This window comes from Atractosteus spatula, chromosome 1 (assembly GCF_055471065.1).
Source record: "Atractosteus spatula isolate fAtrSpa1 chromosome 1, fAtrSpa1.hap1, whole genome shotgun sequence".
NCBI classification, from domain to species: Eukaryota; Metazoa; Chordata; class Actinopteri; order Semionotiformes; family Lepisosteidae; genus Atractosteus; species Atractosteus spatula.
This window is the reverse complement of record NC_142706.1, coordinates 6772078-6793535: the sequence shown is the minus strand read 5'-3', so window position 1 is coordinate 6793535 and position 21458 is coordinate 6772078. Positions and strand designations below refer to the sequence as shown.

At 40.7% G+C, this 21458-nt stretch overlaps 1 protein-coding gene across 7 annotated transcripts in view; it reads left to right on the top strand.

Annotated features, from left to right (window-relative positions):
* uso1 (USO1 vesicle transport factor) overlaps nt 1-19289 on the top strand; it is a 30748-nt gene extending 11459 nt beyond the window's left edge. For 2 of the 7 annotated variants that reach the window (XM_088919852.1, XM_088919848.1), the window contains 20 exons: nt 398-500; nt 869-924; nt 1043-1163; nt 1718-1896; nt 2255-2395; nt 4118-4206; nt 4604-4758; nt 5613-5818; nt 8661-8681; nt 11705-11815; nt 11953-12071; nt 13170-13351; nt 14197-14318; nt 15027-15165; nt 15493-15659; nt 15889-15957; nt 16050-16151; nt 16919-17035; nt 17555-17770; nt 18278-19289. In XM_088919852.1, coding sequence (XP_088775978.1) covers nt 398-500; nt 869-924; nt 1043-1163; nt 1718-1896; nt 2255-2395; nt 4118-4206; nt 4604-4758; nt 5613-5818; nt 8661-8681; nt 11705-11815; nt 11953-12071; nt 13170-13351; nt 14197-14318; nt 15027-15165; nt 15493-15659; nt 15889-15957; nt 16050-16151; nt 16919-17035; nt 17555-17770; nt 18278-18361 — 2499 coding nt within the window. In that variant the 3' untranslated portion in view covers nt 18362-19289. The remainder of the gene's footprint in view (nt 1-397; nt 501-868; nt 925-1042; nt 1164-1717; nt 1897-2254; nt 2396-4117; nt 4207-4603; nt 4759-5612; nt 5819-8660; nt 8682-11704; nt 11816-11952; nt 12072-13169; nt 13352-14196; nt 14319-15026; nt 15166-15492; nt 15660-15888; nt 15958-16049; nt 16152-16918; nt 17036-17554; nt 17771-18277) is intronic. The other 5 variants (XM_088919863.1, XM_088919851.1, XM_088919854.1 and 2 more) reach the window with 3 other exon arrangements.
* Nucleotides 19290-21458: the final 2169 nt, after the last annotated feature.

The window sequence follows — 21458 nt, the reverse complement described above, 5'->3', positions numbered from 1 at the left end:
ATTAATTTAAATTAGTTAAGGTTTAATTAGTATTGACGCAAGATCTTTCATTATATTAATGTTTTCTTTAGCATGTATTCGTCTACATACTAAACTGGCATGTAAGGTGTTTGGTTTTAATACACTGTCTCTTGACCATTTTTAGTTTTTGCCAGTTTTTCGCAGTTACAGTACCTTGTGACTTTTGTAAATTGCTTTATCTCATTGGTAATTGAGTACATTTTGTTTTTCTTTAAAACTTTTTTCTGACCTTGTTTATGACTTGACAAAGCTGAGAAACACATTAACGTTCGAGAACAGCTATGGTTTAAACTGCATATAAGGAAGCGTGGTGTCATTTAAGAGCTCTTCAGTCATCTGTGGAAATATTGACGGTTTGTGAATTGTGCTTTCTCAGGAGTTTGATTTCCATGTGCGCTGGCCAGGAGTGAAGCTTCTTACGGCCCTGCTGAAGAACCAGTGTGCTCAGGTTCAAGGGGTTATCCTTGTCAGTCCAATGGGTTAGTTCAGGTTATAGGTTTTAATTCCATCTTTTAATGCTGCTACTCTTCAAGCAAAGAAATGTGCAGGAATATGTGCAACAGAAACAGATGCTGCAGTACATCAGTACATCTGTTATAATTTCAGCACACAAGCCTCTGCCTTCATAAATTTTTGCTTGCCTTTGGCATTATTAAGCAAAGGCTGCCATATTATTGGTAGATGGTTTTAGTACACATGTAAACTTAGTTTGTTAAAATATATTTTTAAATACTTAGTTTTTAACCTCAGTTTCTCTGTGTGTTTGCAAGAAAACAACACTGCTGTATGAGTATTATTTTTTGACCTGCCAGAACTTTAGTTGTCATTTTTTTTCCCTTCCGCACAGGTGTTTCAAGACTGATGGATTTATTAGCTGACTCAAGAGAAGTTATACGAAATGACGTAAGTAGTTAAGTTTAGTGTGTGCAGTTTGTTTTTCAACCCCAAGACCTAAAGCAATGGAAAATTACTGGCACTGGCACCCGATTAAAAAAAAGTATTCTTTTCTTCTCTTTTGTAGGGTCTGTTGTTGTTGCAACAGCTGACCAAAGGAAATGCGGCCATTCAAAAAATAGTTGCTTTCGAAAATGCCTTTGAGCGACTGCTTGACATCATTACTGAAGAGGGTAACAGTGATGGAGGTAAGCAGGTGGCAGCGGTGGGATATGTGATTAAGCCATACACCTTTTTCCCATTGTGAGAATGAGTCATTTATTTCAGACCGTCTCTAAATTCCTAGCTTAAAGGTGATGTTAAAAGTCAAGTAGTGATAAACAACTGCAAGGAAAAAGGAAAGCAGACAGGGTGCTCTATTTCACACAGATAGAAATAAAATAAAAACGTAATGTTATCCTTGAGTGTGTGTGTGTGAGATTTCTCTATAAATAACAGGAACTGATTTAGAAGTAAAATAGGGTTATGGTTTTGCCTATATGAAATGGGAAACTGCTATCCAAGCCCCATGTGTGTACCCTCATAAGCTAGGTTGCTGACAGGCAACTGAATGTCATGGTGTGTGTAATGTACTGTCCGTGGACAGTGAAGAAGATCCCTCTGTCACAGTCTCAATTAATGACGTTTGCATACAAAGTTGGTCAAAGGCCCCGAGAGTTGCTCTGTACTGTAGGCTTGCCGTTACACCTGCTGTATTGCACCCATTTGACTAGCTTCAGCCTGAAACTCTTATTACTTTCAGGCATCGTGGTAGAGGACTGCCTTCTGTTGCTACTGAATCTTCTGAGGAACAACAGCTCCAATCAGAACTTCTTCAAAGAGGGCTCCTACATCCAGCGAATGAAGCCCTGGTTTGAGGTGGGAGACGACAACTCGGGGTGGTCAGCGCAGAAGGTGACCAATCTCCATCTCATGTTGCAGGTAAGGGAGGCCCATCCCATGTAACAGAGATGACAGACATGGGGAAAGGTGAATTCCTTAACCCAGCTCGGCGTCTCCAGCCTTTAAATGGGTGCGTGTTTGTTCACTTCTGCGTTATCATGGAATATTGTACTTCTGCCCCTTGTCTAGACTGATGCTGACATCTACTGGAACACACATGATTCTGCAGCTCAGTGCGTTGCAGTACAAAGTGCTGATGGTTCAGTACAGTATACTGCAGATTAGAGTCAGGTTGTGATTGTTTCTGTAACAACATTGAAACAGACTGAAACAAATGAAGGCTTAACTGTGAAGAGTTGTTCTATCATGCTGTTTCTCTTTTTACTCTTGTGGTTAGCTTGTCCGAGTGATGGTTTGTCCAGTCAATTCTCCGGGGGCTACAAGCAGCTGTCAGAAGGCGATGTACCAGTGTGGTCTCCTGCAGCAGCTCTGTACCATCCTGATGGCCACTGGCGTCCCTGCTGACATTCTGACTGAAGTATGAGCTTTTGTTTTCTTCTGATCTCTGGACATCTTCCTCAGTGAGAGTATTCTTTTGCAGCGCTTGGTGTCTCCAAAGCACTTACATTTTTGCTGTTTAACTTAGTGATAACAGTCCACTTTAAAACAAAAAGGACCATTTACAGTGACACTTTCTGTAGGTCATTTCAGTGCTGGTGTTAAACAAAACTAAAGTACATTACTTTTCCTGAAAGTCTGCCATTTTTAAATCTTCCAGTCTGAGGAGAAAGCTACAAGCATCGCACCCCTTAGGTAGATTAAGCAATAAGAGCACATAAATGGTTATGTCAGTTTACGGTAAAACAGATGAACAAAATATAGTTTGTGAGCAAGAGTCTGTTTCTTTCTCTAATGCTTTTTTGGTGTCGTAGTATACTGAATCGAATATTGAATACCACTCTGTGGAGCTTCACTGAAGGCTGCTTACTGAGTGCGTGTTGTGTGTAGAACAAAAACAAAAGAAATGTCTGGGGGAGGCGAAAAGCCGAAAGCTGTTTAAGATCAGGTTTCCCTCACGATCTGAAAGCGGACGAAATAAACTGAGGACGGAGCCAAGATGTAGAAGCATTTGGAGAATTTATTCATGTGTTTGACAATGAAGGCAGTGTCACGCAAAAGTGAACATGGAGCAAATCCCCTTGTTGCTGTGCTATGCTGCCTGTAACGAAAGTCACAAATTGTCGTATGTTGTCGTAAAAGACAGAGTTTTTCTACAAACCCCAAAGTTGGCACGTGGAGATTAAGTGTTACGTCTGGCATGTCAGGTGCTTTTCAGAGTCGGCACCTGCAATAAAAGAGTGTCAGTCTCTAATTGCTGTTTTCCTACTTAAAATGCGTATCACAGGAAGAGAATATATGTAGCTCCTACGGTGCCTTCAGTGAGCCTGGGGGGATTTTTTTGGTTTAATTTTATTTAGAAGAGTCTAACTGTTATTTTGCAAGTTATTGCAAAGGGTTAACAGCTCTTTGCTTTGATTTGTGTATATTAACAGATCCGAAAAAGCTGTAATAAAGTTGGCCGCTTACTGTTTGTATCTGTAGCTCAGAATTGGCCACTGAGAGGACTGTGGTTTTAATCCTTTCAGGAGATGATATAGTATTGCTTTTACATCCTGCAAAGTGGGTGGATGAAATAAGTTCCAAATTCCTAAACCTGGTACTTGAGAACCTGAAAATGATACTTTCTGACAATTTAGCAAGCATGTCTGATCCCTGATTTCCAGCAGTAAGTTCCATTATTAAACGGGCTGGAAAATGCAGCGTGTCCTTTCAGTCTGAGCTCTAAGCATACTTTGGTTTCTGTAAAGGAATACAGTACCTTTCTATACTTACCATTTCATCTGCAAAATGCTGTATCCTGTTTATCAGTTTCCCATTTTTTTAAGTGTTAATGGATTTATGTTTGCTCTTGTTATTGTAGAGCAGATGTATGTGGGACCCTATGACAGAATAATGACTGGTTATGTATTAAAAGTAGAGTCTGGTCATCGTATCGCCACCTTCATCTAGAGATATCTTTGAATGAAAGGTATTGTCTCATCCCAATGATTAGAACAGCTACTGTGCAGCACAGCTGATACTGAGCTCCATCAATTTAAACATCATATTCCATTGTACTCTTTGTAAAAAGTCTAATTTATGAAGATGAAGATACACCTTATATCATATTTTCTCTGCTGTGCCTTTTCTCCCTGTGCAGACAATTAACACTGTATCTGAGGTCATCCGAGGCTCTCAGGTGAACCAGGACTACTTTGCCTCAGTAAACGCCCCCTCCAACCCCCCCAGGTGGGATATTCCTCTTGTGCTTTTGAAGAGTTCAGTGCAAACAAACCGCTCCATAGTGCTGGCCGATTTCTCTCTGGACACTGGTCAAAACAAGTGACTGATTCTTTGGGAAACGGGGCTAAACTAATGGCGTAATCTTTTGGGGAAAATGGCAACAGACTTTTTTAGGGGGAACTGGGCTAAGTAGGCAACATTTTGGGGGAAATTGGACTAAACTAATGACATGATCTCTCTGGGGAAACTGGGCTAAATTATAGCAACACTTGGAACTGGATTAACTTGCACTGGGCCCTTTCTGGGAAACTTCAGCCCTGGTAGTGCAAAGTATTTTTTTTTCTAGGGCAGCTTTAAGCACAGTACCAGCATGAGTGCTAACATGGCTCCCTGATCTCCGCAGACCGGCCATTGTCGTGCTCCTGATGTCCATGGTGAATGAACGACAGCCGTTTGTTCTCCGGTGTGCGGTCCTCTACTGTTTCCAGTGCTTTCTCTACAAAAACCAAAAAGGCCAAGGAGAGATTGTTGCCACGCTGTTGCCCTCAACTATTGATGGTGAGGAACTGTTGACTGTTTTTTTTTTTTAAAACTGTGGTATAAAATTAACGTATGTAAAACAGGTAAAAATGTCTTTATACGTTGAGCTACAAAAGATATTTTAAAGAGCTTTTCCTGTGGTATTGGATTGTGGTAAGAACTGGAATAGAAAGTAGTTTTTGTGTTCAGTGAAATGGAAACCCCTTTAAACGATTGCGAAGTGGGAACAAGACCCAATAAGGAAGGTTTTCAGATAACATTAACCGAAATTATAATCTGTTTTATGGGTTAATTTGCTTTTCAGGGCATTTTTCATATGTGGATTGTGAAATTGGGTTTGGACATGCAAAACAAATCATTTTCAGCAATATATTGCTTTTTCCCTACTTTCAAGAAATTGTCTTCAACCTTTTTACATAGTAGTGCTCCCCTTTAACTATTTGTGTCATTGTATTGTTTTTTAAAGGACTTTTATACATTATTGTTTTTTCTACATTCAGTCTACTCCTAGATTAATAAGGTTAATAAGTAGTTAACTTTTCAACCTCAAACCTTGTACACTTGAGCACAAGAGCCGAACAGCATACTGAACTGATTCCCATAACAAGAAGAATTGCATATAGCGGAATAGCGAATGTGCTCTTAACGGACAAATGACGACTGGGGGCTCGCTCACTAGTATCTCAAGGGGATTCGACTCAGGTGCAGCGAGTCACTCAATCGTCGGCAGCGCAGTTCTCTGTGCAAATAACATCTGATGCCATTTCACATCGTCTTCGATATTTATGACCGGCAGGCAAATTCGTTTGGCATGGTGTTAGACGCCGTGCGCGGACTTGGGTTGATGTGATCTCGGCCTTGTTTTCCACAAGCCAACTCGATCTCGGCCGGCCAGCTGCTGTGCGGGGGGCTCTTCTCGGCGGACTCCCTGTCGAACTGGTGCGCGGCGGTGGCGCTGGCCCATGCGCTGCAGGACAACCTGACGCAGAAGGAGCAGCTGCTGAGAGTCCAGCTGGCCACCAGCCTGGGCAACCCTCCCGTCTCCCTGCTGCAGCAGTGCACCAATATCCTCTCCCAGGTACGAGCAGACGGACGCCAGCACGCTCAGGGTCTGAAGACGCGCTTCCCGTGTCACGGCACTGGAGGGTGCCAGCTTTCTTTTTCCGGGGGTTTCTTCTTATAACGTTTAAAGGGGAACTGCAGTCCCAGTTTCTCAGACCGCTGATTAAATCTCGGTAACGAAATAAATTCGTTGACGTTACAGAAGAAAATGACAAATTTTGAATTAAGCACAAAACCGCGAACTTTGTGAAAGTACTGCAAGTCACCATGTTGTCACAAACTCGCATTCGAGTTAACAATGAATTGTGCCGTAATGCTGCCCTTCCTGCTCACTAGTCACTGTAATGACTAATTTATTGTAATGTATGAGTGAATAAATACAAGTTGTGCAGCAGACATTTCACTGCAGGAGTGTTTTAATGTGATCTGCATGCAGAGTTAACAAGTAAGTAGTATTTGTTGGCCAAAAAGTCTCAAAATTGAAAGCAGTATTTCTATTAGGTTAAAAGAGATGTGTTCACAAGCCTGTTTGTTTACAGTGTCACCGGACTGATTCGCTTTGTTCTGAATCGCAGAACGTGGCGCGGCACATACCTGGAAATTTGGAGGTTTCACAAGTTACTGTGTACATTTTACTTTTATTGCAGTTTGAAATGCACTCATAGGTGCTGATTCTTTCTAACCCCAAAAATGAAATAACATTGCAGTTCCCCTTTAAAAGGGTTTTCTGTGATTTTGCACTTTGTCATTGTGCTCTCTCTCTTGCTCTGTGTGTGATTCTGTCTGTATGCCCATGATAGTCTTGGAAGAGCCTTTTGGCTGGTTGATTTATACAGATCACATAGCACATGGTGGATTGCAGTATGTGGGAACAGTATTGTATCACCTTAGTGTTTACTGTTTCCCTCAATAGGGAAGCATTATCACCAGTTAAGTAAAGACACTCCTTCACATCCATGTCATAAGAAAAGGTTCAAGTTTACTATCTGAGATGGTTCAAAGTGCAGGTACTGCATGAAACAACACAGGGATGGCTGATAAGTCAGTTTGAAAACCAGATGGTATTCTGAATTTTCCTAAGCTGAAGGTCAAGTGGAACTCAAACCCCTCTTCACAGTTGTGCTGGGAGGCTGTCATGCATGCTTCTAATATGGGCTTTGCATTGTCACCTCTAAAGTGCTTATAAGGGTTTGGGTATTTGTCATTCCTTATTATTTACTGATGTTACATACATTATAGATATGTAATTTACAAAATTGAAACTTGCTCATGTAATAATTATGTCCACAACCATATATAGTATTGTAGCACGATAAACGCCCAATTTGCCTATTGCTAATAAATCCCACGTTTATATTGTCTGGTGAAATTCATAGGTGTAGGTTCTCATCTGGCCATTCCTGGTATGAGATGAATGGGGAAAATTACTTATTGTATGTATATAAACTTAAATACGAGCATGTTGACGTATTGTAGTAGCAGTTTATATTTGTATAATAGAATTAAACAGTTAGCATTATTTTTGTGATCGCTTAAAAAAATAAATTTATACCTGCGTAATTAAAATTGGTTCAAAGACCATTTGGGATTGTCTTGACATCTGGACATTTTCAACATTTTATCAGCTTTTTATCCCAGTAAATCTCAGCATCTTAAAGAGAACTTGTGGTCTTTTACTGGAAATTGTTGTAAATGTTAAAAAAGCTGTTTGACTTCTTATTTTCAAAGCTCTGAATCCCGTGTTAAGGCTTGAACTTGTGTTAAGACTGGCTCAGTAACCCGCAATCCATTCAATAACCAATTCCACAGACTTGCCTGGTTTAGATTTATGCTTTATGTTCAGGTCCCCATTGAAACAGATGCACATGCAGGATATTAAAAAGACCCATAGCTGATTGTTATCATTTCTACCTGTGTAATCAGTGGGGTTGTGTGGTTGGACAGGGGAAGAGGTTAGTTAGTAAGATGGCAGGAAGCACAAGCTGCCTCCCAGCCTTTTCTCTCTTTGAGCTCATGCTTGGCAGCCTGCTCTCTTGATGAGCTTGCAGCATTCTTACTAAATGAACATTGTCATATTCTGGGCTCTGATCCACCTGTCTGCCCTTGTGCCTTAAGGCTGAACACGGCTTTTAATTTTAACCCAGCACGCGCCCAGGATCATTAATCTCTTACCAAAACAGAGCTATTACAGCTGGAGGTTTCTGCCTTGTCAGCTTGGCATGCAGAGAGAGGAGCAGGGGGGAGTCACTGGTGTTTTAGGATCTGACCAGATCCTATTTGGTGCTGTCTATCCTGCTCATGTCATTGATGTAGTCTTCCTCATGGCTTTTGAGGTGTGACTGGCTTTAGGGACCCATTTCTAAGAAATTCTTCCAGTGCAAAAGCTGTCAATTAACATGCTTTACTTATTGTAATTACTGTTTAATGAAGACCTAAAAGTCAGTGAGTAAGCTCAGTGGGAGAGGATCTGGTGTGTTGGAGTGCTGTTTATACTGCACTAAGACGTGGAATTAGAAGATACCCGTTATGTCTGGGGACTCTTAGGACAGTACTTGGTGCACCTTCACACAGGGATCGTTCAGTGTGAAACAGGTGGCCACACTAGTGGCTCACGTTTACTTCTTTTACATTCCTCATGATTGAACCAAGTAGACTCCAGTACGTACGATTCCCAGGAAGATAAGGCCTGTGGTAACTCAGATCAGGTAATAGTAAAGCCCAGATCTTTCATGCTGCAGCCGTGGTGCACATCAGGAATGACTGGTCTAGTACCCTTTGTGACAGGGAACGAAAAAAGCACAGATGTGAGTTTTCTTCCACGTTTTTGAATTTGAAATTTTCCACATTGTGATTTTCAGGGCGATAAGATCAGCCGGAGGGTAAGTAATGACCTGGACACCACAGTGAGCGTTCGCTTGGCATCAGCAGGGTGCTTCTCCATTTTGGTTCTGGCTTCCTTACGCTGTAACGTGCTGATTTCACCCATTGTTTTTGTTTTTTTCATTTCGGATTTACTCACCCGTCACAATGAGCTTTTACCTGATCTGCTCTGTGGGAGTTCCTGCCGAGGGGCAACAGGGCAGACCTGGGTAAACTGTGGTGGACTGTGTTGATTGAGGAGCTGGGGAAAGGACTCTCGACACTTGATGCTGTTTCTCCTGCTGACCCCCAGGGGGCAGTGCTCCATTACAGATCGCTCTCCTGCTGAAAATTCTGCTTCCTCTGTAAGATATGAAAAGGCAGCAGTTTTTTTTATTTTATTTTATTCTTCCCATGATCATTTCAATTTTGGAATGCTAAATCAAAAGCTGAAGTCTAATATTTTTTCATCATTTAAACATGCCATATGACTGCATATGAATATTTCATACATAAATTAACGTGGCAACTTAATCTTGATTAAAGGCCTATGCCATGCACTACTAGGAATATACTTATGTTATGTTATACTTAGTGTGCTAGTGTCTATAAAGTATAAAAAGCAAATCAGACCATGCATATTGAGAAAAAACATTTTTGAAATATTTGCATGCATTTTGCAATATTTCTGTTATTTGGCATGTGCTGTGTTTTGCTCTAAACATCAGTTGATCATGCAAAGTAATATCTTACAACAGCACAATTAAAGCAGAAGAGCAATAACTGGACACAACGCAGCATTTTTGTCATATTTGACTTGCATTTTCTTTTTGTGAGTGTAGTTCAGCCCTGCTTTTCAGCATGGTTCGACCAAGCAGAGGACACGAGCTCTCGTTTCTTTGATTGAGTGCAGCTTGATGTTGAGTTTCATAATCGATGAAACAGGCAATTCGGCCCATTTATGATTTGGAAATCAGAAGCAGGATTCCCCATCCCCCTGCCGGTACAGACACTTTGTTACCTGAGAGGAAACTCCTTTTAGTTTGGTTTCCAGTGCCTTGTGCTTGGTCCTGAAACACGGAGAGACGCCTACAAAACTTCTCCTTCAATTACCTCTCACAGGCCTGACATTGACTCCTTGGTGGTGGGCAGGAAAACAGCTTTGCAGGAGTGTGGCAAACAATTATGTTCTTTCACATCAGATGAGATTAGAGAATTTGTCTGAAAAGGCTGTCTAATCCTCGAGAAATGTGTGCTGGGCTCTCAGACACAGCAGTTAAAGGACTCTGTTCTGAAACCACAGGAAAAAGACTTCGTAAAGGAACTTTCCTTTCAGCACATTTGTGAAAAAGAATGAAAAAGACCTGGATTTTTTTCTTGAAAGTAAATTTCCCTTAATTTTACTGTTTAAACTAGCTGTGAATCAGTTGACGAAAGCTTAATTGGTCATGTTTGACTGTTTTTCATTTGAATTTGTAGATATTTTTTTGCAGTTGAAGGTGACCTAAGAATGCTTGCCTACTTATATTATCCGTCTGTGCAAATTTAATGCAGGTATCTGGGTGTCGTATATGTCTTTATGGGACCCCGAGTGTCTTAGGGCTGGTTGCACCAATGATATTTAAACCTGACTTAATACCCTGTGACGTAAAACTAGGAACAAGCTATCGATGCCCTTCGGAGAATAGGTTTGCACCTACATTTACACAGCTCACAAGCTAAGGTTTTTAAATGTAAAAAATAAGATCTACGAACTCCTAAACCAGCAGTATCAATGTTCTAACACCAATAATCATACCTACACCTGTAGTGTGGATTTGAAGCTGTGCTCAATTTTACTCGCTTCTAGTGGAATGCTCTTTCGTTTGTCTGATTCAGTGCCTTCTAAACCTGTAAAGGCTGATGAATCCTGTTAAAAAAATGCACATTACAATATCACTATGAAGTGATCATTTAGTGGTGGGTCTCCTCCTGTAGGAGAATGCCTGTGGCCACAGAAATCCCTTTTTTTCCCCTTGTCAGTATATCTTAATCCATTTCTTTCTATTTCATCTGTGCTCCTCCTAACATAGCAGTTCATCGTCATACAGATTGAAACTGCCCCTCAGAAGCCTCGTTTTCTTTTTTTTGGCAAATACTTTCTCTGTAACATTTAGGATATTTAGGTAGTCTTTTGCATTTTGTCTTTCTAATTTCACTGAACAGCATGGACTCCTTTTTGTGGTGTATTTGTACAACCATTATTTCATCTGAATCCAAAACTCTGTTTGCCAGTGCTTAGAAAATGGAAGTTCCACAAATTCTCATAACAGCAAGGCAGAAGTCTTGTTTTATTTTACAAGAGAACTGAGCTAGGATTGATTTTACATTTTGAGTAAGTATGCCAATGTTTTTTTTTTTTGTCTGGCCGAAAGTCCTATATTTAATACAGGTCTTAAAATAACTTGCATCTCTTAGGCTTCACAGAAAATGTAAACATTTAACATATTTATGTCTGGTATTAAATCTCTTGGTGCAATTAGTATATGTATAGCATCTTCACATCAGTTAGACTTAGACTCTGACTTTGCATCAGCTGCTGCAGCCCACCCCAGTGGGAGAAACTTAAAATCCAATTTGACGGTTAAAATAATTCTGGCATCGGAGGTGGATGGATGGTAAATAATAACTTGCAGGATAATACGATGCATGCTCATTTTCTAACCTGAGGCAATAGTGTAATGTCAGTTGGTGTGTTTTTTGATAATTTGATATTAACTACTAATGGTGAGAAGCTTCTGATTAATTGTGATTCAGATGTATAGCCTACTGTCTAGTGTCTGGTTGATGTTTTTCTTTAGATAGAGAATGTTAGATCTAATTTAAAGCCAGTATTTGGCCTATTGTAAGCACTAATTGTTGGATTTGTTGTGTGCTATTGCATTTTTAAAGTATTTCTTCCCTGTAGATCGTGAAAATGCAGTATAGTGTGAAGAACACCAGAGTGGTCAGTGGTCAGTAGTGGCGCAAACCTTACCAGTTTTTCCGGTCTTGTGTTTCCCAGGGCAGCAAGGTCCAGACGAGAGTTGGTCTGCTCATGCTTCTTTGCACCTGGATCAGTAACTGCCCCATCGCGGTCACTCACTTCCTGCACAATCAAGCCAACATTCCATTTGTATCCTTTCAGTCGCTTTCCTGCAAGGAGAGCCAGGATGGACCGGCGTGTGCTTTTTTCTTTTAGAGTGCGCGCTGTGTGAGGATCTTGAAACGTGTTGTCCGAGAGCGTGATATATCCTTATCGTCGCCTCCCAGCTCACGGCGCAGATCTCCGAGAATCTCGGAGAGGATGAGCGGCTTGTGCAAGGCCTGTGTGCGCTTCTTGTGGGAATCTGCATCTACTACAATGATAACTCCTTGGAAAACTACACCAAGTGGGTATCCTCATGGCTCTGTTTTTCCCCATGCCATTTGGCCTTTACATGGAAGGAAAGAAAAAACATTGGGAAAAGAAATGGCTTTGAAAGTGTGTTTGGATTGTACTCCACCCAGGTTTCCTTCAGTCGAATGGTTAGCTGGATCTTCTTGCAACTCGTGCCACATGGTTAGGAGCAGTGCACATCAACGAACAGATGAAGAGATGAACATTCGCTGGGATGAATTTCTCAAATGTTTTCCCAGATTGCAAAGACATAAATGAAAGTAATTTTCAGCAGAGTGGCACGTGAAAAAGCATTTGTATGCTTCTTGAGTGACTCGAGCTTCTCTCCCTGTCTGTGTGTCTGTGTCTCATGGAGAGCAAGCTGGGGTATGCGAAAAGATGAATTCCTAATGCAAGAAATTGTATAGGGCTAATAAAGTGATGTTATGTTATGTTATGACCTTCTCAAGTGCAGATAGAGACCCCTGTTGTCCGAAAGCTTGAGCTACTCTACTTGCTGAATGTGATGGGGATTCCCCATGTGGCGCTGCTGGGATAGCATGGGCGTTGCCACACAACAGCAATCCCCTGAATGCGCTTGGTGCCTGTGAACACATGGAGTCAGTGAAAGATGTATTGCTCTTCTCATATACGTCAGCTCTGTTTAGCCATTTTTCAAGTGGGAAGGGAAAAAAAAATGGATTACTTGCTAACATGCCTGTGGATCACATACCCTGCCTCTGCTGGAGCGATAATATAGATGCAGTGGAAAAGATACCATTCATACCACCTTCAGGGCTGTTTGTACCAAAGTGTGGTGAAGGAGCAGAGATTCTGGCTGGCGACACTTTGGGGCAGTTGGTGCAGTGCAGCCAAACTTTGAAGGAGTGACTTCTTGTGCCAGCAAGAGACGTCACAGAGTGTTTTATTTACAAGTTGGACTGCTGTGCCAATTGCTTTTCTCTACTGAGGTTTATGAATTTCAAATTCAACGGGAATGCATGAGAATGTAGATGTTGTTGGGTGACAATATTCTGTTGGGGCACTGCTTTATACATTGTATAGTACAAATTGAATTTGCATGCTTCTTCTCCTCCTTTGACAACCTCAGAGAAAAACTGAAGCAGCTTGTTGAGAAAAGGATTGGGAAGGAGAACTTTGTGGAGAAGCTGGGCTTCATCACTAAGCATGAGCTGTACTCCCGAGCTGCTCAGAAGCCCCAGCCTACGTTCTCCAGCCCGGAGCAGATGCTCTTCGACCACGAGTTCACCAAACTTGTTAAAGAACTAGAGGGTGAGTCTGCAATATCGCTGCCCACGTCCGCTGTCCATTAATTCCTCAAAGGAGTCTCAAAGGAGTTTTTCCCCTCTATTTTCACCTTATTTTGTTTTCCAACTGTTTTATTATCAAGTATTTTCTTTTAAAAGTGCGTTCCCTGCATTTAAGGCCATCTAGATCTGTTATTTTTATTGTTATACTGTTAAATTAAATTGTCAATATAAAATAGAATCGTAGCATTTTGCTGTTCCTGTGATATTTAGCTTGAAGCACAAGCTTTAAACTTTGTACTCAGTCTTTCCTAGAAGTGAAATATAATAATAGTTCTCTTGATCGTTGGATACCTGATAATTGGAACATGAGAGACTTTAAGTGAGGAGATTCCAGCATACTGCAGCTGTTTTGGTTGGTAGTAGCAATGGTCTTATCCAGCTATGTCTTGAAGGAAGCCAGGCTGTTGGCTTCAACATCATGGCTGGGTAGTTTGTTCCACACTTGCACTAACCTCCTCGTTTAGTCTTAAATTCACTTCCTTCAGTTCTCACTTGTGTCCTGTAGTCTGCCTTTAACTGTTAATCCTGAAAATACCACTCTGTGGTTTTGATAGTATCAGAGAAAATCTTTTGATTATTTTTAATCAAGTACCCTTGAACACAGAAGGCTACAAGACTAAAGAGATTCAGTTAATTTAGCCTGGAAAGCCTGCTCTTCTTCTGGAGTCCATTCCAGAGCAGCAATAGATTAATTAAGTAAGATGGAGACCACGATTTTGCACTGGATTTGAAATGAAGACTTCCAGATGCCATGTAGATGTGTATTGAGCCTGTGGTGAATGGAGTAAAATGCTTTGTATCTTCCAGGTGTTATCACAAAGGCAGTGCACAAGTCCAGTGAGGAAGAGAAGAAAGAGGAGGAGGTAAAGAAGACTTTGGAGCAGCATGACAGTATTGTGACACAGTACAAGGAACTGATAAGAGAACAGGTAACGCACACTGCAGAGAGTCGCATATTTATTGTCCCTGGAAGTGTTGAAATCGGTAATTGGTGTTCGATTGAATTCTGTAAGGTTTGTGATTTCATTATATGGAAATCCGTGAGAGTATTATTTCATTTGCATAGAAAGTACTGTAAATCTTCAGTTTGAAGACTATTGGGAGGGTGCAATGTACGATAAATCATAAATGCTGTTTTTCAGCTCCAGAACACACAATCATACAAGATGATAATGATATATTTATGTGCCTTATGGATCTTCTGACTAAATATTTAACAATTGTAATCAACGCTGCCATACACAAGCTCTTTATTTTATGTGTGGTAAATATACTGTCTAAAATTCGATAAAGCCTATGAAACAACAACGCCCATCGTGACCAATTGACTTGTATGGTGATATAACCATTGGTATTCATTGGTGTTGGTATTTAAACCTACAGGTATGTACCATTTGTTTTTACTTCTTTTATTTGTGCATTTCATCATTATGGCAGGGAAAGTCACATCTTTCTGATTTTACAGATGAAATTCCCCTTCAGCAGATTTTGCTTGAAGTCCCTCAAAGCGAAGTCTGTTGAATTGAGGATGTACTGTATTTGACGTGTTTACATCTTGTGTGTGAATCAAGGTTTCTACAAATGACTATTAGACATTTTGTAATTTGTGTCATTATGTGAATGCTCTCCTTACACAGGATGCACAGCTAAATGAACTAAAAGAGCAGGTGTCATCTTTGAAAACTGAGAATGAACAGATGCAAGCAACAATAACACATCAGCTGTCGCAGATACAGCAGCACAAAGATCAGTACAACGTCCTGAAGCTAAAACTAGGTACAGTATACAGACACCATTTATTGGCTTAAGTGAAATAATTGTTTCTCACTACTAAAAATAATAATAATTACCATTAATATGAAAAGTGGTTACAGAATACAGTAAATACACTGAAAACACTGTTTTGAATTTCTAATCCCCCTGTAATTGCATTTTTAAAGTGTACCATTCTGTTTTTTTTATCTTGAAAAGATGACACATTAAGTCTAATTTTCAGAATATAATGTGCTATTTGTTGGTTCTCATTGCCCTCATCCTTACAGAGCGGATGAGTTAGTAAATCCTGTTAGGTCCTTTAGACAGACGTGATGTGGTTTTCTCTAGGGAAGGACAGCGCTCAGCAGCTCAGCGCCCAACCCGAAGGAGCCCAGGTGAACGGGCTGCAGTCTGAAGAGCTCACTGGGCTCCGAGAGGAGGTGGAGGAGCTCAGGAAACAGCATGCAGAGCTACAGATTCAGCTGAGAGAAAAGGACGCCCTCATCGACAAACTGGTAGGAACTCGCTGTTAAAATGTCGTGGGTACCTGTCAATTTGCGTGCTGGGTGGATGTATTTTGAAAGCACCGGTATGCACATCCAGTAATTCCTTTACATTATTGACAAATGGGTTTGCCAAAGTGTGCTAAGAATAAAGTACCAACTAATGTGTTTCCTTTCAGCTGTAAAACATGACATGCTTTGAAAAACTCAGTCAGTGAGCAGTTTGTTTGTTTAATCGTAGAGATCAGGACCAGCACCACCTGTGGAGGGAATAGCTACAAGTTCTGAAAACTATGCAGAGCTTCTGAAGGTAAAACTATTTCTAAAGCAGATCTCTGTGTAATAGTGTTTACATTTCTGTTTACATTACATTATTTTCCTGATGGGTTTGCCTTCCGACAGGAGCTAGAAACGTTGCGAAGCAAAGTCCAGTCGCAGACGGCAGAGATTGGTCAGCTCCAGGCCGAGAGACGAGACTTGTTGAAGAAGGTGGAAACCTGTTCAGTATGTTTTCCTTCCCTTGCTTGTTTTACTGGTCAATTAACTTCATTTCTCTCAGTTAACATAAACGTCACACAGAACATATATCAGGTAGATTGCAGTAGTCTTCAGTGGGGAATGCTGGCTCTCCGTTTATACCAGTGTTGTATGACTTTGAGGGTTGTGCCTTTAGAAACCTTGGGCCATAGTGCGCCTTTTGACACGGATACCTTTTATTTTGGCTTCCTTCAAAGTAGATGCCTTCTCAGGTGAAGGTCTGCTTTCAGGTCCTTCTTATCCTGTAAAGCTGTGAATAAAACCAAAATCTCCACCTTGCATTATTTTTAAAGACCTTGACACGATACCATGTGAAGATGAATGAAAGATGTTCTACAATATAGTTTTGTAACTCACGCAAGAGGCAGTCACTGGGGCTACAGTAGAGGTTTTGGAAAGGCTTTGGTGTGGTTTTTTCATGGATTTGTGCAGGGAGTGAGGAAATGATGGATAAGATGACAGGACAAATTAATCTCCTTCATAATCTTTAATGTGAATTACATTTGATTTCCAGGCAATGCACTTCCAACATGTGCCTACTCCACCGTTTTTTTTCCAGTTTTATTTTTTTACCCTTTTTCTTCTGAATTCGAATGATCGTTTTGTGCTTGCGTAACGTATCGTTGTTTATTTTGTAAGTAAAGCCCTGGAGAATGCTGTCTGCCTAGCACATGCCGATAAAAGAAGCCGGTGCTTCTTCATGTATTTATGTTCCACATGAAATCTCTTTCCAGGCCATGGTCTCGGTTCCGACAGCAGCCGGCAGCACAGATGGAGCAGGAGATTCAGGCAAAATTGCAGAACTCGAGAGCCGGCTTGTGGCTCTGATGGGAGAGACAGAAAAATTAAAGGTTTGTTGTTGTTTGGTTGTTTGGTTGTTTTTTAAACCTGTAAACGAATGTCGATTAAAACCGGTTTCCTGCAGGATACCATGCCGGCCCATGTCTTGATGATTTGCATGCCCTGTCCGGGTTGACTGCGACACGTGCGTGGGTTTCTGCAATATGACCTGTTATCTCAGAGGTTTCTTTTGTAGGAATGCAGTCCAGTGGAGGTTTGAGACGAGTTTAATTGTAACAGAAATGACCACTTCCACAGAACACTGAAAGAAACGCACCCAAGGTGTGTTTCCCACAGTGCTGTGCTACAGAGGGTTTTATTACAGCTTGTGTCAAGCCATGTTATTGGTCATTTCACTTATGTTCCAGTGGCTATTCCTGATAATGTTATCCCACCTTTCAGCTATTTCTACAACAGCAGGTGTCTGTTCAAAATTCACTCAAGCCAGGAGTGATGACCCCAGGCCAGAGTCGGATTTCTACAACTTTTTTGTTTTTTTGTTCACCGCCAACCTTTGTCCCCTCATTCAGGAGGAGGCGAAGAGCTCTTTGGAGTCGAGGGCCGGCTTGGAGCGGCAGCTGGCAGAAGCGAACAGCACCGTGGCCATCCTGCAGACGGAGAAGGCCAAGCTGCAGCAGGAGGTGGCGGATTCTAAGAAGGAGCAGGACGATCTCCTCATGCTGCTCGCTGACCAAGACCAAAAAATTCAGACTTTAAAAAGCAAGTTAAAGGATTTGGGAGAACCGGTACGAGACTTTTACTCTGGATTTACTCTGTGTGAAAACAGCATGCTCATTCATGGAAGCATAGTCATACACATACGGTATATTAAAAAACACAAAACACAGCTTACTAATTTGAATATTATTTCTATTTTCCTAATGTCTGAAAAGAACATTTCCCAAAGCCTGTATTTCACAAATGGCTATTTCTCTTCATGATTTCACTTTTAGCAAGCTAATTAAAAAATACAGTGTCAGTTTGTGTTAGATGATAAAAATCAATGAAGACTCTGTATGTCCATATTTTAAGCTTGAATTATCCTATTTCTCCTTATGCTTTAGATTTTTGTGCTTTAAACATGCGGTTATCCCAAACACTTGCCTCTGTGTAATTACATATCAGTACAAGTGGTTATTGTAATTATCAGAAATTATTTAATACCGCGACTTGAAGGATCAAATTGGTTTGATGTAGTTTAGTGTAAAAAGCAGGGTGAGAGCATCAGCTAATCACGTGATTGCTTAACACAGATTGAAGATGAAGATGATCTGGATACCAGGGACCAATTTGATGAGGACGAGGATGAGGAAGATGACGAAGACGATGAAAATTAATTTGTCATGGAAAAAGTCACAGACATTGCTGCAGCATGTACCACGATGTCGAAACGAAGAGGAAGGAGGATTCTGAAGATGCAACTGAAGTGGTTTCTTAAACCGTGTCATTTACAAGGAATTTTTGTTTCTTAGCCCATACGCAATTTTAATTTTAGAGTTTTAATTTTAATGACAGGTTAAATCTGTTGACCAGTGTTTGTTTAAACTGTACCGTCTTCCCCGACCCTAAAAACTCACCATTTATAGACCTGCATACATTTCAGCAGTTTCAGCCAATTAATTTGTCAGTTTGCTTTTTTTTTTGTTCCTGAAATAAAATGGGCTTTTCTGGCATATATTAATAGTTTTAAAATGCTTTTCCATATGCATTTAGAAACCCGAAAAATATGGCATTGTTTTCTTTTTTAATTGTCTGCTCCTTAAGGCAAGTCTGTGTTAACCATGAAATGAACAAACAGTCATGTAAAAATTAGAGAAGGTTGCCATGATCCTGCTCTATTGATTGTACCTGTGGCAGATACATATCCTTGAAGTGGCAGCATCCTTTGAATTGGGGCTGCTGTTTCCGGGAGAAAAATGTACATAACCTGTGCCTTCTCCCTTTAAATAGCTGCATTTCTGTATATGCATACCTCAATGGTGATTTTCAGGAGCTGATACCATATAATTAAATACCAGCATACACATTGTCTTTTAATCTTACCTACAGTAGTTTGGTGTACCACAATTACTCCTTTTGCTTGCAGAATTTGTAATATTTTTGCAAGATGTAGCAGCTCAGAATCTTATGATTTGTGTAATTTATTGACTTGGTAAGCCAAGTGGAATAAAATTAAAGACGTACAGTTGTATGGAAGCCAATGTGAATATTTAAGATGCTGCCATGTTTTAGTAATAAATCCTGAGATGTTTACGTTGCACACTCATGGGAAGATTTGTTGATGGTTGCTTAACATGGTTAGTAGGACTAAAAGAAGCTGAGTACAAAGAGTTTGGGATATGCTTTACAGTGGTTTTGCTTAACGTTTCTTCTTCTCAAAGAAGACCTGCAATTCTGTGCTTAGCGTTTGTGTATACTGAGAAGCGTTCCTTTTCAAAGCATGGTTGTGTTGGTTGTTTTTCACTGGATTAGAATGTTTTATTCTGTTTTGTGCTCCACTCACTGCATGAAGCTTTTCATAAGAGCTGGCTGGGTAGATGGAGGCCTTCTGTACGTTTCTGAAAGTGTTTCTTAGGGTTAACGTTGCAGTGTGAACTGAAAAGTGCTGTGCAGTGCCGATCTGATTTCAGGATATGGGAGTGCTGTGCTGGCAAGCCCACTGGGAGCAAAAAGGCATGCATTTTTTGCATGAGTACATGCTTGTTAGACACTCTGGCGCACATCATACTGGTGCATTTGCAAGTTGCGTAGGTAAAAAATATATGCATATTTTATTTTTAACAGGTTTCGCAACTTGGCTCTGAATAACTGGACAGGCTATTAGGATAAAAGGTGGGTTTGTAATGGTATGATGAGCTACAAAAAAGTCTGATTGTTTCTCAGATGCCAACCAATTGCTGTAAAATTCTGTATGAACATGAAGAGCACTTCATTACTCTGGGTAATGTTTTGTACACATTTATTTTTCTTATACTGCCGAACTATCTTGGCCCGTTTAAATTTCTCTCTAACCATACAGAAAAGGCCCTGTTTTCATTACCCCGGTTCAGACAGCAATGATGAAAGCCTATTCCCTTTAAACTCGGTCGCAGTATTATTTTCGTAGTTACTGAAGGTTTCGGGGGGTATTTAAAATCTTTTATCAACAGTTGTATCGAGGTTCTGATTCACTCTTGAACTACCAGTGGGATAAAATGTCGTTCATTTCTATCCCTCCCTGGTGTCTAAACTCTGAAACACCAGATAACCCAGCACCCCCTTCACAGTTCCGTTACCATAGTTACTACACACCGGATGATGCTACACTGTGTTGCACCTAAATCGTCTTTCCCCATTATTTGTGGCAGCAGATGCCTGACGCAGACAGACTCTCCCAACAGTTCTAATCTGCCCCCAGAAAACATTTGCTCTCTCTCACCACGGCATTACCTCACAAACCTTCGTCTAGACACATGTCTGCTGCCTCTTTGTTTCCCAAACTGCCACGAGGCTCGATGTAGTTATTTTTCAGGGGAGAAGCACTGGTTAAGCCATTGTTTTTTTTTCTGTGTTGAAATATGGCCTGCATTCCAGTTACTTCCTGTTATTTTCTCCACTCAGCCCTTAAAAAATGCTGAAAGGGAGGTGTATCCAAAGTGCAGTCTATCCATACTGTAGGTATAACTGAAGTGATTAATGATGGCCATTGGGGATGTTTTTCTGTTATGTTTCTGCCTGCCTGTACAGTGTCCTCCTTCAGAAGATAAGGAAACACTGTGCCACTGTTATTTTATGTACGAACTGCCACAGAAATGGAATCCATGCAAAGCAGCTTTTAAGTATGCTGAAAGCAAAAAGCAGCAACTTTGAAGACCACATGTAATTTTTGTCCCCTAAAGGCTTTTCCGATACACAATACCAAAGTACAGGCTCTGACTACAATTCGAGACCACAGCCAATAATGGTTTCTTTTTCTCAAAAAAATGTCAAGAGTATATCCATGGACTGGATGAACTGTGCTCAACTTCCTGGGGTTTTATTGAGAAACTTTTTTTTTTTAAATACAGTTTACTTACTGGTCCGTATGCTTTTCTTTAAAACTGGTGTGTATTAGTTTACTGCAGTTATACTGTACTAGGATTATCAACCCAACACAAATCCTTAGGGTTACTTGTACATTGACTCAATGTCAGCTTATGTTACTGTGTTTTTAGTTATTTACATATTCATAAAAGCAGGTATTTACATTGATCTTCAGTGCAGTTCTACTGGTTTTAAAGCTTGATTGCTCAGTGGGGCTATTCTTTTGTCCTTGAGGCCATTGCAGTGATGTAAACCCCTAGTGTGCTCAACCTCCTTGAATTCTCCCACAACAGGGGCTGGCCTTTTGGCATAGTGGAATTGACCACTGTTTTGCAGAGGCGTTATATGGATTCGAGCTGAGAGGTGCCACAG